This window comes from Triticum dicoccoides, chromosome 2A (assembly GCF_002162155.2).
Source record: "Triticum dicoccoides isolate Atlit2015 ecotype Zavitan chromosome 2A, WEW_v2.0, whole genome shotgun sequence".
NCBI classification, from domain to species: domain Eukaryota; kingdom Viridiplantae; phylum Streptophyta; class Magnoliopsida; order Poales; family Poaceae; genus Triticum; species Triticum dicoccoides.
Genome location: NC_041382.1, coordinates 584,158,034 through 584,169,681, shown reverse-complemented (window position 1 = coordinate 584,169,681; position 11,648 = coordinate 584,158,034). Strand labels below are relative to the sequence as shown.

The 11,648-nt window shown below is 46.4% G+C and overlaps 1 protein-coding gene across 1 annotated transcript; it reads left to right on the top strand.

The window, feature by feature from the left end:
- Window positions 1–8,259: 8,259 nt before the first annotated feature.
- On the top strand, window positions 8,260–11,157 carry LOC119359631 (very-long-chain 3-oxoacyl-CoA reductase 1-like). Its single transcript, XM_037625757.1, has 3 exons — window positions 8,260–8,944; window positions 9,758–9,827; window positions 10,502–11,157. Exons 1-3 carry the CDS (start codon window positions 8,316–8,318, stop codon window positions 10,757–10,759), a joined length of 957 nt encoding a protein of 318 aa, XP_037481654.1. The 5' UTR covers window positions 8,260–8,315; the 3' UTR covers window positions 10,760–11,157.
- Window positions 11,158–11,648: the final 491 nt, after the last annotated feature.

Genomic DNA, 11,648 nt, shown 5'->3' with positions numbered 1-11,648 from the left:
GGGGGGGGTGAATAGGCGCTTTAAAATAATTACGGTTTAGGCTTGAACAAATGCGAAATAAACCTAGCGGTTAATTTGTCAAGCACAAAACCTACAACAACTAGGCTCACCTATGTGCACCAACAACTTAAGCTAAGCAAGATAAGCAACTATGTGATAGCAAGATATATGACAAGAAACAATATGGCTATCATAAAGTAAAGTGCATAAGTAAAAGGGCTCGGGTAAGAGATAACCGAGACACGCAGAGACGACAATGTATCCCGAAGTTCACACCCTTGTGTATGCTAATCTCCGTTTGGAGCGGTGTGGAGGCACAATGCTCCCCTAGAAGCCACTAGGGCCACCGTAATCTTCTCACGCCCTCGCACAATGCAAGATGCCGTGATTCCACTAAGGGACCCTTGAGGGGAGTCACCGAACCCGTACAAATGGCAACCCTTGGGGGCGGTCACCGAACCCGCATACTTTGGCAACCCTTGGGGGCGGTCACCGGTACCCGTCAAATTGCTCGGGGCGATCTCCACAACCTAATTGGAGACCCCGACGCTTGCTCGGAGGTTTACACCACAATGATTGAGCTCCGAACACCACCAACCGTTTAGGGCGCCCAAGCACCCAAGAGGAACAAGCTCAAGGGTACCAAGCACCCAAGAGTAATAAGCTTCTCAACTTGTAACTTTCACGTATCACCGTGAAAAACTCAAACCGATGCACCAAATGCAATGGCAAGGGCACATGGAGTGCCCAAGTCCTTCTCTCTCAAATCCCACCGAAGCAACTAATGCTAGGAAGGAAAATGAGAGGAAGAACAAGAAGGAGAACACCAAGAACTCCAAGATCTAGATCCAAGGGGTTCCCCTCATAAAGAGGAGAAAGTGAATGGTGGAAATGTGGATCTAGATCTCCTCTCTCTTTTTCCTCAAAAACTAGTAAGAATCCATGGAGGGATTGAGAGTTAGCAAGCTCGAAGAAGGTCAACAATGGGGGAAGAACACGAGCTAAAAGGATAAGGTTGAATGGGGAAGAAGACCCCCTTTTATAGGAGCTCCCAAATCCAACCGTTATGTGCTCAGTCCGCGCACGAGCGGTACTACCGCTCAGGGGAGCGGTACTACCGCCCGGGCGTAGAACACGGAGAGCGGAGCGAAACAGAGTGCGAGGCAGAGTCGTATGAGCGGCACTACCGTTGGAGCCAGCGATACTACCGCTTGGCTCAGCGGTACTACCACTGGGATCACGCATAGCGCCAGCCACGAGCACGGGGAGAAGGAACAGGGAGGAGGGCCATTGAGCGGCACTAGGGGCGGTGGTAGCCGCGGTAGTACCACACATGAGCGGTACTGCCGCTCCTACTGCCGTTGAACCCGACACGAGAAAGCCACGTCTCGAGTCGAGGCGGTACCAGCGCGGAACCAGAGCCGTACTACCGCTTATGGCCATGGGCGGTGCTACCGCTGTGGGACAGCGGTACTACCGTTTGTGGCGATAAGCGGTACTGCCGCTCCGGCCCAACGGTACTACCGCTGGCACTATCCTTATGCCACTTCCACGAAAACAAGAATACTCCACGGAAAACCAGAACTGCCATAACTTCTACATATGAGCTCCGAATTGAGCAAACTCAAGCTTGTTGGAAACAAGATGACGAGTAGCATCAAAACAATGACTGGTTATAATAAGAAGAGGCAGAGGAGGTATGCCTAACAAATAGAGGAGTGAAACCTCCAACCGAGAAGAACCAACAAAACCTCCAACATCGAAAACATTATAGAAGATGCATGTGAACTCCGTTTTTGATGAACTCGAGCTTGTCAACAAGATGACCATAAGCTCCAAAACTCACAAAAAGAAGAACCAAACAAGAACCAATAAAGATGATGCAAGGATGTAATGGTTTGAGCTCCCTACGAACGATACGATCAAGCTACTCATCGAGAGCCCCCCTTGATAGTACGTCAATCAATCCTATAACCCGGTCTCCCAACCACCACTATGAGACCGGTAAAATAGAAAACCTATCAAGGGTAAACCTTTGTCTTGCACATAGTCCACTTGAGCTAGATGATGACGATTTTGACTTCCTCAAGTTGGACCACCTTTCTTGATTGTGTTGGCTCGATGAAGACTAGTTGATTGCTCCCCGTACTCCACTATGGGTGAGCCACTCTTCCGCACATATTCACAAGTCCATTGTCACCACAAAGGACGGCAAGCTTCAAACATTTGATCTCTTCGTGATGCTCCACTTGAACTTGCACACCGCAACCTAACCCCACAAAGAACCCTCACGAAGACCATGGGTTAGTACACAAAGCGTAATTGACAATGCTTATCATACCATGGGATCACTTGATCCCTCTCGGTACATCTTCTACGCTTTGTAGGTTGATCAACTTGATTCACTCTTTGACTTAGTCTTGATCAACCTCTCACAAGACCAATCTTTAGGTAATTCCTTAAATAGCACCTTGGTCGACACAAACTGTCCTTGAAACCAACACATGTACTCCAAGAAAAGCCTATGGACAAAACCTTCAAATATAACTCAAGGCAACCATTAGTCCATAGAGATTGTCATCAATTACCAAAACCAAACATGGGGACACCGCATGTTCTTTCACCGGGGAAAGTCTCAACCTAATGGAATGCTAGTTGTATCCTTCTGCCAAACTAGTTGGAACCTCGTATCTGGCTAACATTCGTCAGGAATGGGCGGCATTTCGAACACTTTTCATGGCTATCATCCCAGAAAATGTCATATCGCTCTGAAGAAACGGTCACCCACATACAACTAAAAATATCGTCAAAATCGTTCGAAATGTCATGTGTTGCTGGCAAACGTTTGCTAGGTAACATTACCGAGAAAAAAAGGATGCTAGTAAACGTTCGAAATGTCATATGTTCCTGGTGAACGTTTGCTAGGTAACCCAACCTGGAAGCTTCCTTCCGCCAAAACCAATGGCATGCTAGACTCCTTCCGCCAAGTTTCAAACATGTGCTAATCACCTTCCGCCAAAGCTAATAGCACCGGCCTACCGTTATCCGGACGGAGAGAAGAGAGATACATGGTGGCTTTTGGTGGCTTTTGATTAGGCAGATGGATGTTCGGACTTCCGCAAATTTTCATTAGGTTTACTTTCGATTTACATCAAAACGTACGCGTGGACACTTCCAAGAAGAAATAAGGGTTTGTGTTAGATGACAAAGTACGTCCAGATAACTCGGTCCGGACGTTTGCAGGCTATTTGAGGGTTTGTATTGAAAATGACCTTATTGCCAAGAAAAAGAAAGGAGTGCCACCTCTAGTCCGAACAAATGTAAACACAAGCTTCGTTCCGACACAAGAATCTCAACATGCAAAGAGCATGCTGTGGCACAAAGCAGCTCAGATGTCAATTTTCGGATAATCAAGTATTATGCTGGCCATCCGTGAGATTTTGACCACTACTTGAGCTTCGTCAACTTTCAACGCCCGCACAGCCTGCATGCATTGCATGCCCATTCTAAGAACTAGCCCGTCACACCTCGATAGACCATACTAGAACCTACCACGAGTATGCTCATGTTAAGAGACTTGCATAATGTGCTATCGATTACCACTTGTATGGATTGTTGGAACAAACGATTTTTATGGTAGTCTTTTTTTTTTAAATTGTTCACGGTGGTTTCTCTGGAGTGGCATCTATTTACAAAAATATTATCGGTTGTGTGAGCGCGCAGGTATACACATGGCGTTTCCTTGACAGTGGTAATTTTGAGTGACTTTGCGCCAAGCCATGATCCCCCAAGCCTCAAACTCGGCCACCTAGCTCTCATAGCCTACATTATTCACAATAGAAATCTCTGGATGCATTCATCATTCCTCTCCAAGGGTTCCAGTATTTTGTTCAGATTGCACATTGTCATTTCCTTTGATAAGTCCAACACTCTTTGTCCTTCATCTTCTCGTGATGAAAAGTATTATCGTCCACAAATTTCATGTAATGCATTCAAACTTTTTTTTTTCAAAAAGGAAAGGCTCCCCGGCCTCTGCATCAGAGTGATGCATACGGTCATCTTATTAACCAAATAAAAACGTGCCAACAAGGATTCAAAGTCTCCAACTGAAAAAAGAAAAGACAGCTCACACAGAGCCAAAAAGGCTAGAGACACAAACTAGCCAGGAAAAAAACGCCACAACCGGCTGGCTAAAGATAGATAGGTAAACTAATTGCCTATCCTATTACATGACTGCCATCCAAACCAGTTGAATATATCCCGAGCTACCATCTCCCAGCGGATAGATGCAGTAACCAAATGCTCTTTGGCCTCCATCGGAGTGAGTAGCGACCACGAACGGATCACTGCCGTGGCTCGGAAAATAACCTGCAAAAAATGAAAACGTGATGTTCTGTTAAAAACCAAATCATTTCTGCACTTTCAGATAGTCCACAGCAAAGCACAAACTCCAACCCGAATGTGTCTCGCTAAGTCAGGCTCAATCCCATTAAGCCATGTCCCAAAAATCGCATTGACAGTATTCGGTGGGTTAATATTAAACACAATGTGGACCGTCTGCCAAAGGACTTTGGCCAGCGGGCAATCAATAAAGAGGTGTTTGATCGTCTCATCCCGATCACAGAAACTACACCTAGTAGGTCCTGTCCAATTACGCTTCATCAAGTTGTCCTTTGTTAAAATAACTTGTTTATGGACAAATCACATAAACACTTTTATTTTCAAAGGAACTTTGACATCCCATACACTCTTGGACGTTGGAATGGAGTCCGAATTAATAACATCAATATACATTGATTTAACTGTGAATACTTCAGACCTAGTCAGCTTCCAGCGTAATTTATCGGGTTGTTGAGAAAGCTGAACCTCCATCAGTCTCCTAACTAGACGAAGCCATTCTTCCCAACGATTGCCCGCTAGCGACCGTCTAAGCTGAATATTAAGGGGGAATAGATTGAAATACTGTTGCAACGAACACCTCACATCGTTGAACAATACGATATAAAGACGAATATTGAATGGCCAAGGGTGTGTCGCCGAGCCAAGTATCTTCCCAGAAACGTGTACTAGCACCGTTTACAATAACAAACTTTGTCCTATTAAACATAGATTGTTTGACTTTCATTAGTCATTTCCAGAAAGGCGAGTCAGTCGGCCTGACTGTGACCTGGGACAATGTATTTGTCTGGAGGTACTTGCTGCGAAGGATCTGCTCCCACATGGCATCAGTCCCGGATGAGAGCTTCCACAACCACTTACTAAGAAGGCATCTGTTCTTAACTTCAAGATTCTCAATACCAAGACCCCCTTGGTCTTTCGGTCTACAGATGATATCTCATTTAGCAAGCCGGTATTTTCTTTTAAGTTCATCACCCTGCCAAAAAAACGTGATCGATAGAAGTCCCGTCTTTTCCTAACACCAACTGGGACCTCAAAGAACGATAAGAGAAACATAGGCATACTCGTGAGCACCGAATTTATCAGGATTAATTGGCCTCCGTATGAAATGAGCTTACCCTTCCAGCAACTCAGTTTCTTCTCAAATCGGTCCTCGATGCACTTCCATTCTCTGTTTGTTAGCCTACGATGGTGTATTGGAATACCTAGGTAAGAAAAGGGTAGATCCCCCAACTCGCACCCAAACAATTGCCTATAAGCCTCTTGTTCGTCTTTGGCTCTACCAAAGCAGAACAACTCGCTCTTATGAAAGTTAATCTTTAACCCGGTCAATTGTTCAGATAGGCATAGCACCAGCTTCATATTTCTCGCCTTGGCCAAGTCATGCTCCATAAAGATGATTGTATCATCAGCGTACTGAAGGATGGATACACCTCCATCAACAAGATGAGGAACCAAGCCACCTACTTGACCATTCTCCTTAACCCTTTCTATCAAAATTGCTAACATATCCACCACAATGTTAAACAGGATACGGGACATCGGGTCTCCTTGTCTTAGGCCTTTATGTGTCTGAAAGTAATGACCTATGTCGTCATTAGCTTTAATTCCGACACTCCCTTTTTGCGTAAATGATTCAACCTGTCGGCGCCAGGCTTCATCAAAATCTTTCATACGCAATGCCTATTTTTGTTTCCTACTCTCAGTATTTCCAATTTCCTATAGAAATTCGTAAGATGTGACACACAGTCTGTGAATTTTTTTTGACAGAAAGATTATGTGAAATTGTTTTCTGTACCTTCATTTTATTTCAAAAGGCCTTCATTTCAAATGATTTTTCAATTATAGATTGTCATGCTATTATGTTTCTTCAATAAAAAACAATTCAACTAAGAGGATTCTGGCAAGAAAAATACTAAGAGGAACCCCTGCGGAATAATACCTAGTAGAGAGCTACTTCCTCCGCCACTCGAAAAAAGTGAGTTTCGACATTAACTTGATCTTAAAATAAATATATAAATTTAACCACTAATTTCTGTTGGGGTATATGTATGAAGACCAACGAATCTAATAGTCTGAAACTGCTCTTGAGACAAATCTTTATATATGGTTTTCAAGTTTGCAATCTACTCCCTCAACTGTCATAGTGAAAAAAATGTCTTATATTTTTATATAGAGGGATTCAGGGAGTATGCATTTAAAAACAATATATATGGTTAAAAATTGGTTTACACATGACCAAAGCATGACTATTTTAGTACTCCCTCGGTCCTTACTCGGCGCATTTCACAATATTTCAAATTTCCTATAAAATTTTTTATATTGCAAATGTTAATATTTTCTTCTACAAACTTAGTCAAAGTAGAAATACTTTAACTTCGGACAAAACTTAGCTACGGACTAAAAAGAAGCGGGAGGGAGTAGATGAAGGGGGTATGAGAGAAGCAGAGGTTTTAACCAGCACAGCAGGGTGTCCACCGCTGCACTAACGCCCTTCTCCTGTTCGCCATCCAAAGAGGAGAAGACTTCGTCAGAGCATCTCCAACAGGGGCCCAACGCGGCGCGCGTAAAAAACAGCTTTAGCGCGCGTCCATCGCCTGGTTTGGCGCGGTGCACGGCGCCCGCTCCAGCAGCCGCGCTAAAATGCAGCGCGGGCGCCACTCCAGTAGCGCGCAAAAAATGCAGCGCGCACATAACATTTTTTTTAATTTTCGAACGCATAGATAAAATAAAAATTAGATAGATTGCATAAATAAAAAATGATACAAAGGTATTTTACATCGATGCAACTAGATAGATAGTTCGAAAGCATAGATAAACTACGGCGCAACTAGATAGAAACTACTCTAAGTCGCTATCATCATCACCATTATCATCCTCGGCGGTGTCGTCCGAGGTGTCTAGCCAGATGTCCAGCCACCGATCATTGTTCGGCGCGAAGAACGACTGCCCACCTGCTGCAACGATGTCGGACTGCGCACTCGCCAACGCCTTCCGCTGACGCCTTTCCAACCGCGTCTCGCGGCGCCTTCGCGTGTCCTCCTCGCGGCGCCTTGCCCAGTAGGCCTGCTCGTAGGCGGCCACTCCGCCATGACCCGCTCGTCCTCCTGGGCGACGAGGAGGCGGCGTTGCCGCTCGGCGTGCTCCGCACAGTCTTCCGCCGTGTTCAGACGAGGCAGAGGGGCGAGGTTGAGCGCTTGCTGGAGCGTGTACACATCTTGAAAGTTCATCTGGCCGCGCGGCCGGCCTAGGTGCCACGCCGCGGCGTCGTACGCGCGGGCGGCCTCGCGCGCCGTCCCGTACGTGCCGAGGCCGAGCCGGAGTTCGCCGGAGCGTATCTCCGCGGTGTAGCAGCCGTTGGGGCGCAGGCGGACGCCGCGGTAGCCGGACGCTCCTCGACGGCGCGGCGGCATGGCGGCGCGTCGGTGACGGGGCGCTGGAGCGGCGCGTGGCAGAGAGGGAGAGGAAGAGGGGAAGAGGAAGTGTGGAGAAGCGCGTGGCGAAGCGGCGCACAGCTTTATAGGTGCGCCAAATCTTGCACGAGAGCTGGCGCCTTTTCGCGCACGCGCGCAAACGGTTCCGACGCGCGCTTGTTTCCCGCGCCGCTGGAGCACGGCAAACCGCCCCGCGCGTGCTAAAAGCTGAATTTATTGCGCGCGTACGTTGTTTGGGGCGTCTGTTGGAGATGCTCTCAGTTAATCGCAGCCAAAAAATAGTTAACAACGGTCCAGCTTGTGGCGCTCCGACCCCGCGAAACTCCTCAGCAAGCAGCCAACTACCGTACCATCCTCTCCCCGGCCCTGGGGCTATATATGCATGGCCGTCGATCGCATCGTCGTCAAGCTCGAGCTACACCTTCCCACCGCCCAACCGTCTCACTGTTGCGTCCACGCGCGCTCCAGCTTCCTTCCCATCGCATGGCCGGGGCAAGCGCGCAGCCCGCGTGGGCGCAGGCGCTCGCAGCGGTGGGCCTCCTCGTCGCGGCGCGCGCCGCGCTGCGCCTTGCGCTGTGGCTCTACGCGGCCTTCCTCCGCCCCGCCAAGCCGCTGCGCCACCGCTACGGCGCCTGGGCCGTCGTCACGGGCCCCACGGACGGCATCGGACGCGCGCTCGCCTTCGAGCTCGCCGCCGCGGGGCTCGGCCTCGTCCTCGTCGGCCGCAGCCCCGACAAGCTCGCCGCGGTCTCCAAAGAGGTCAGGGCCAGGCACCCCGGCGCTGGGGTGCGCACCTTCGTCCTCGACTTCGCCGCAGACGGGCTCGCCGCCAACGTGGCCGCTCTGGCGGAGTCCATCCGAGACCTCGACGTCGGCGTGCTCATCAACAACGCCGGCCACTGCTACCCGTACGCGCGTTACTTCCATGAGGTTGACGAGGCGCTCACGAGGAACCTGATACGCCTCAACGTCGAGGCCCTCACGAGGATGACGCACGCCGTGCTCCCTGGCATGGTGCAGCGCAAGCGGGGCGCCGTGGTGAACATCGGGTCCGGCGCCGCCACCATCCTGCCGTCCGACCCGCTCTACGCCGTCTACGCTGCCACCAAGGCGTGAGTACTCCTCTCGGTCCGTTAAAATGCTCCCCACGTCGTCCCACGCTTTTTTTTGGCTATCTTATAATTTTGGCATAAATCACATAAGTAGGGACCCACATTAGCATATTTCATCTGATTTTTTAAATATGTTTTCAGTACCTACAAATAGTGTCATATCGTTAAGCCGAGTGTCGATGTTTAGCTAATTTACAATTTTCATCATCATTCTACAATATTGGTGCGTATCATGCTCAGTGGTGGAGCTACACAAGATTGGTTGGGGTTTTCAATCTGCACCTTCATATAACAAATTTCTTCACAAAATTTACCAAACCTGGGGGGGCCATGGCACCTGCAGGGTTGCATGTAGCTCCGCCAATGATCATGCTATATTGTAATACTGTTCTCAATACATGACTCTTTTGTAACTAAAAAAATCTAACCATTTTTAGCTCTAAATTGTTGGATAATAATCATAATGTAAAAGCATACTAAAATTCCCTCATTTTTTCAATTCTGACTTTGTATTTTAAACAAAATTTAGGATAATAAACATATAAAATCTTTAAAGATAAACCATTGTGTGTATAACTTGGAATATTATAGTAAGGATTTGTGTATTCGCACACCTTTGGATTGTTACAAACGTCCATTTCTCTTTTCTTTGTGTATGTCACTGGTTTTCCTAGATTATTATACAATAGACCGAGGGAGGGGGCTCACAAGAAGTTGCATGCCCGCGTCTCAGGCGAAGTGATTTTGTTTCCTATTTGTGTAAACTTAACCGTTTCTGAGAACCGGCAATAATGATATACTTTGGTCTATCAGATATGTCGATCAATTCTCAAGAAGCCTATATGTTGAGTACAGGAACAAAGGTATCGATGTGCAATGCCAGGTACCAACTAATATCACTCTTATAGTCGATGCATTTCACTAACCGCTCAAAAGAAAATCTTCTTCTTAGCGTTTCTTTTTGTTTGATTTTTAAAATACATACTTTCATATTTGTTGGTCTCATGTAACCCTTTTGAATTCTCCAGCATGGAGTTAATAGTGGGCTGTTGTACTGAATTTCAGTTATCTCCATAAATATGCAAATGCATTTACATGATCGTGATGTTTCTGTACATTTCATGGTAAACAACACTTTGGAAAATATAAACAATAGCTTGACATTTTTATGATTTGACACTCCGCTTGTTAAAGGTATGTCTTTCCCGCAAAAGACGCTACGGTTTTATGGGCTCTCATTTCAAACATGATTTTTCTCATGCTTACACGAGTTAGTTCAATTAGATGTGCACTTGTACTTGTACTGGACAGTGTGCAGTAGCTACATAGACACTGATGGGGATAACAGTGACATGGGGTTTTCAACAAGAAACCAAATTCATGACATGTGGATACAGTGTGAGCACTTAACGAGTGTCACTTCAAAAGTTAATGTCCTACAGCTTGTTCTTTTTGGTCCAAGGCATGTAAATGAGGAAAGCAGTTGGCATCGGTTCAGTCGTCCTTTTCAAAAAAAAAAAGTCGCAACTGATTGAATAATTTGTGTGATGTGCGCAGGCACCCTGGTACGTGGCGACGAAAATAGCCTCGATCAGGCAGGCGTCCCTGTTCGCCCCGTCGCCGGAGACGTACGCCCGCGCCTCCGTGCGCTACATCGGATACGAGCCCCGGTGCACGCCTTACTGGGCGCACGCTCTCGTGTGGTTCCTCTTCACCGTCGTCCCCGAGCCCATCGCAGACAGATATGTCCTTGGTGTGTCCCTCGACATCCGCGACAAGGGACGTGCCAAAGACGCTAGGAAGAAAGCCATGTGAGTGACATGCGCGGTGAAAGAAAGGCTCATACGCTCTCAAAGATCGACCCTCCGCGTGTTAAATTCTACTACTCCCTCCGTTTTAAAATATTTGTCTTTCTAGACATTTCAAATGACTACTACATACAGATATATGTAGACATATTTTAGAGTGTAGATTCACTCATTTTGCTCCGTATGTAGTTACTTGTTGAAATGCTTAGAAAGACAAGTATTTAGGAACGAAGAGAGTACATGCCAACTGTAATAAGATGAATGATTGCGCAGCTATTTCGGTTGCCAGTCATCTTATCGTGATGTCCTGACAGTGTGTATTGTGCTTGCACGTACCACATGTTTCTTGGATTTGGATGGCATATGTACCATCCTGTTCCTCCTAGCTAATAAAAGGTTGTCTAAATTAGCAATACCGTTCTTTTTTATGTACTCCCTCCAATCTGAATTAGTTTTTCTTTTTTGAGAACCCAATCCGAATTAGTTGATGCACCTCTATTACAATGTAAAGCGGAGGGAGACCACGTAACATATTAGATAAGCAACTCAAACTAATCCCAAGAAAATATAAAGCGGAGGGAGTACAAAAAAAATCTGCAACAACGTGGTAACCTAGGGGTGCAGATATGTATCGCCTTGAGCGAGACTGAGCAGCCATTCGCCTACAGCGAGTGTCCAGTTGGGCTGACTAATTAGCTTCCTACAGGTGAGTTTCATTTTCATTGTTTTTCATTTGTTTTGTAAACTTTATTTTGCCTTGCTCATATTTTCAAGAAAAACCTGAATACTTATATCCAAAAATTATATTTAATCCATATGAAACACTCATATTTTCTTAAATAATTATTAAAATCACAATTTTGAAAAATGTTAACACAATGTAATTTCTCTGTTAG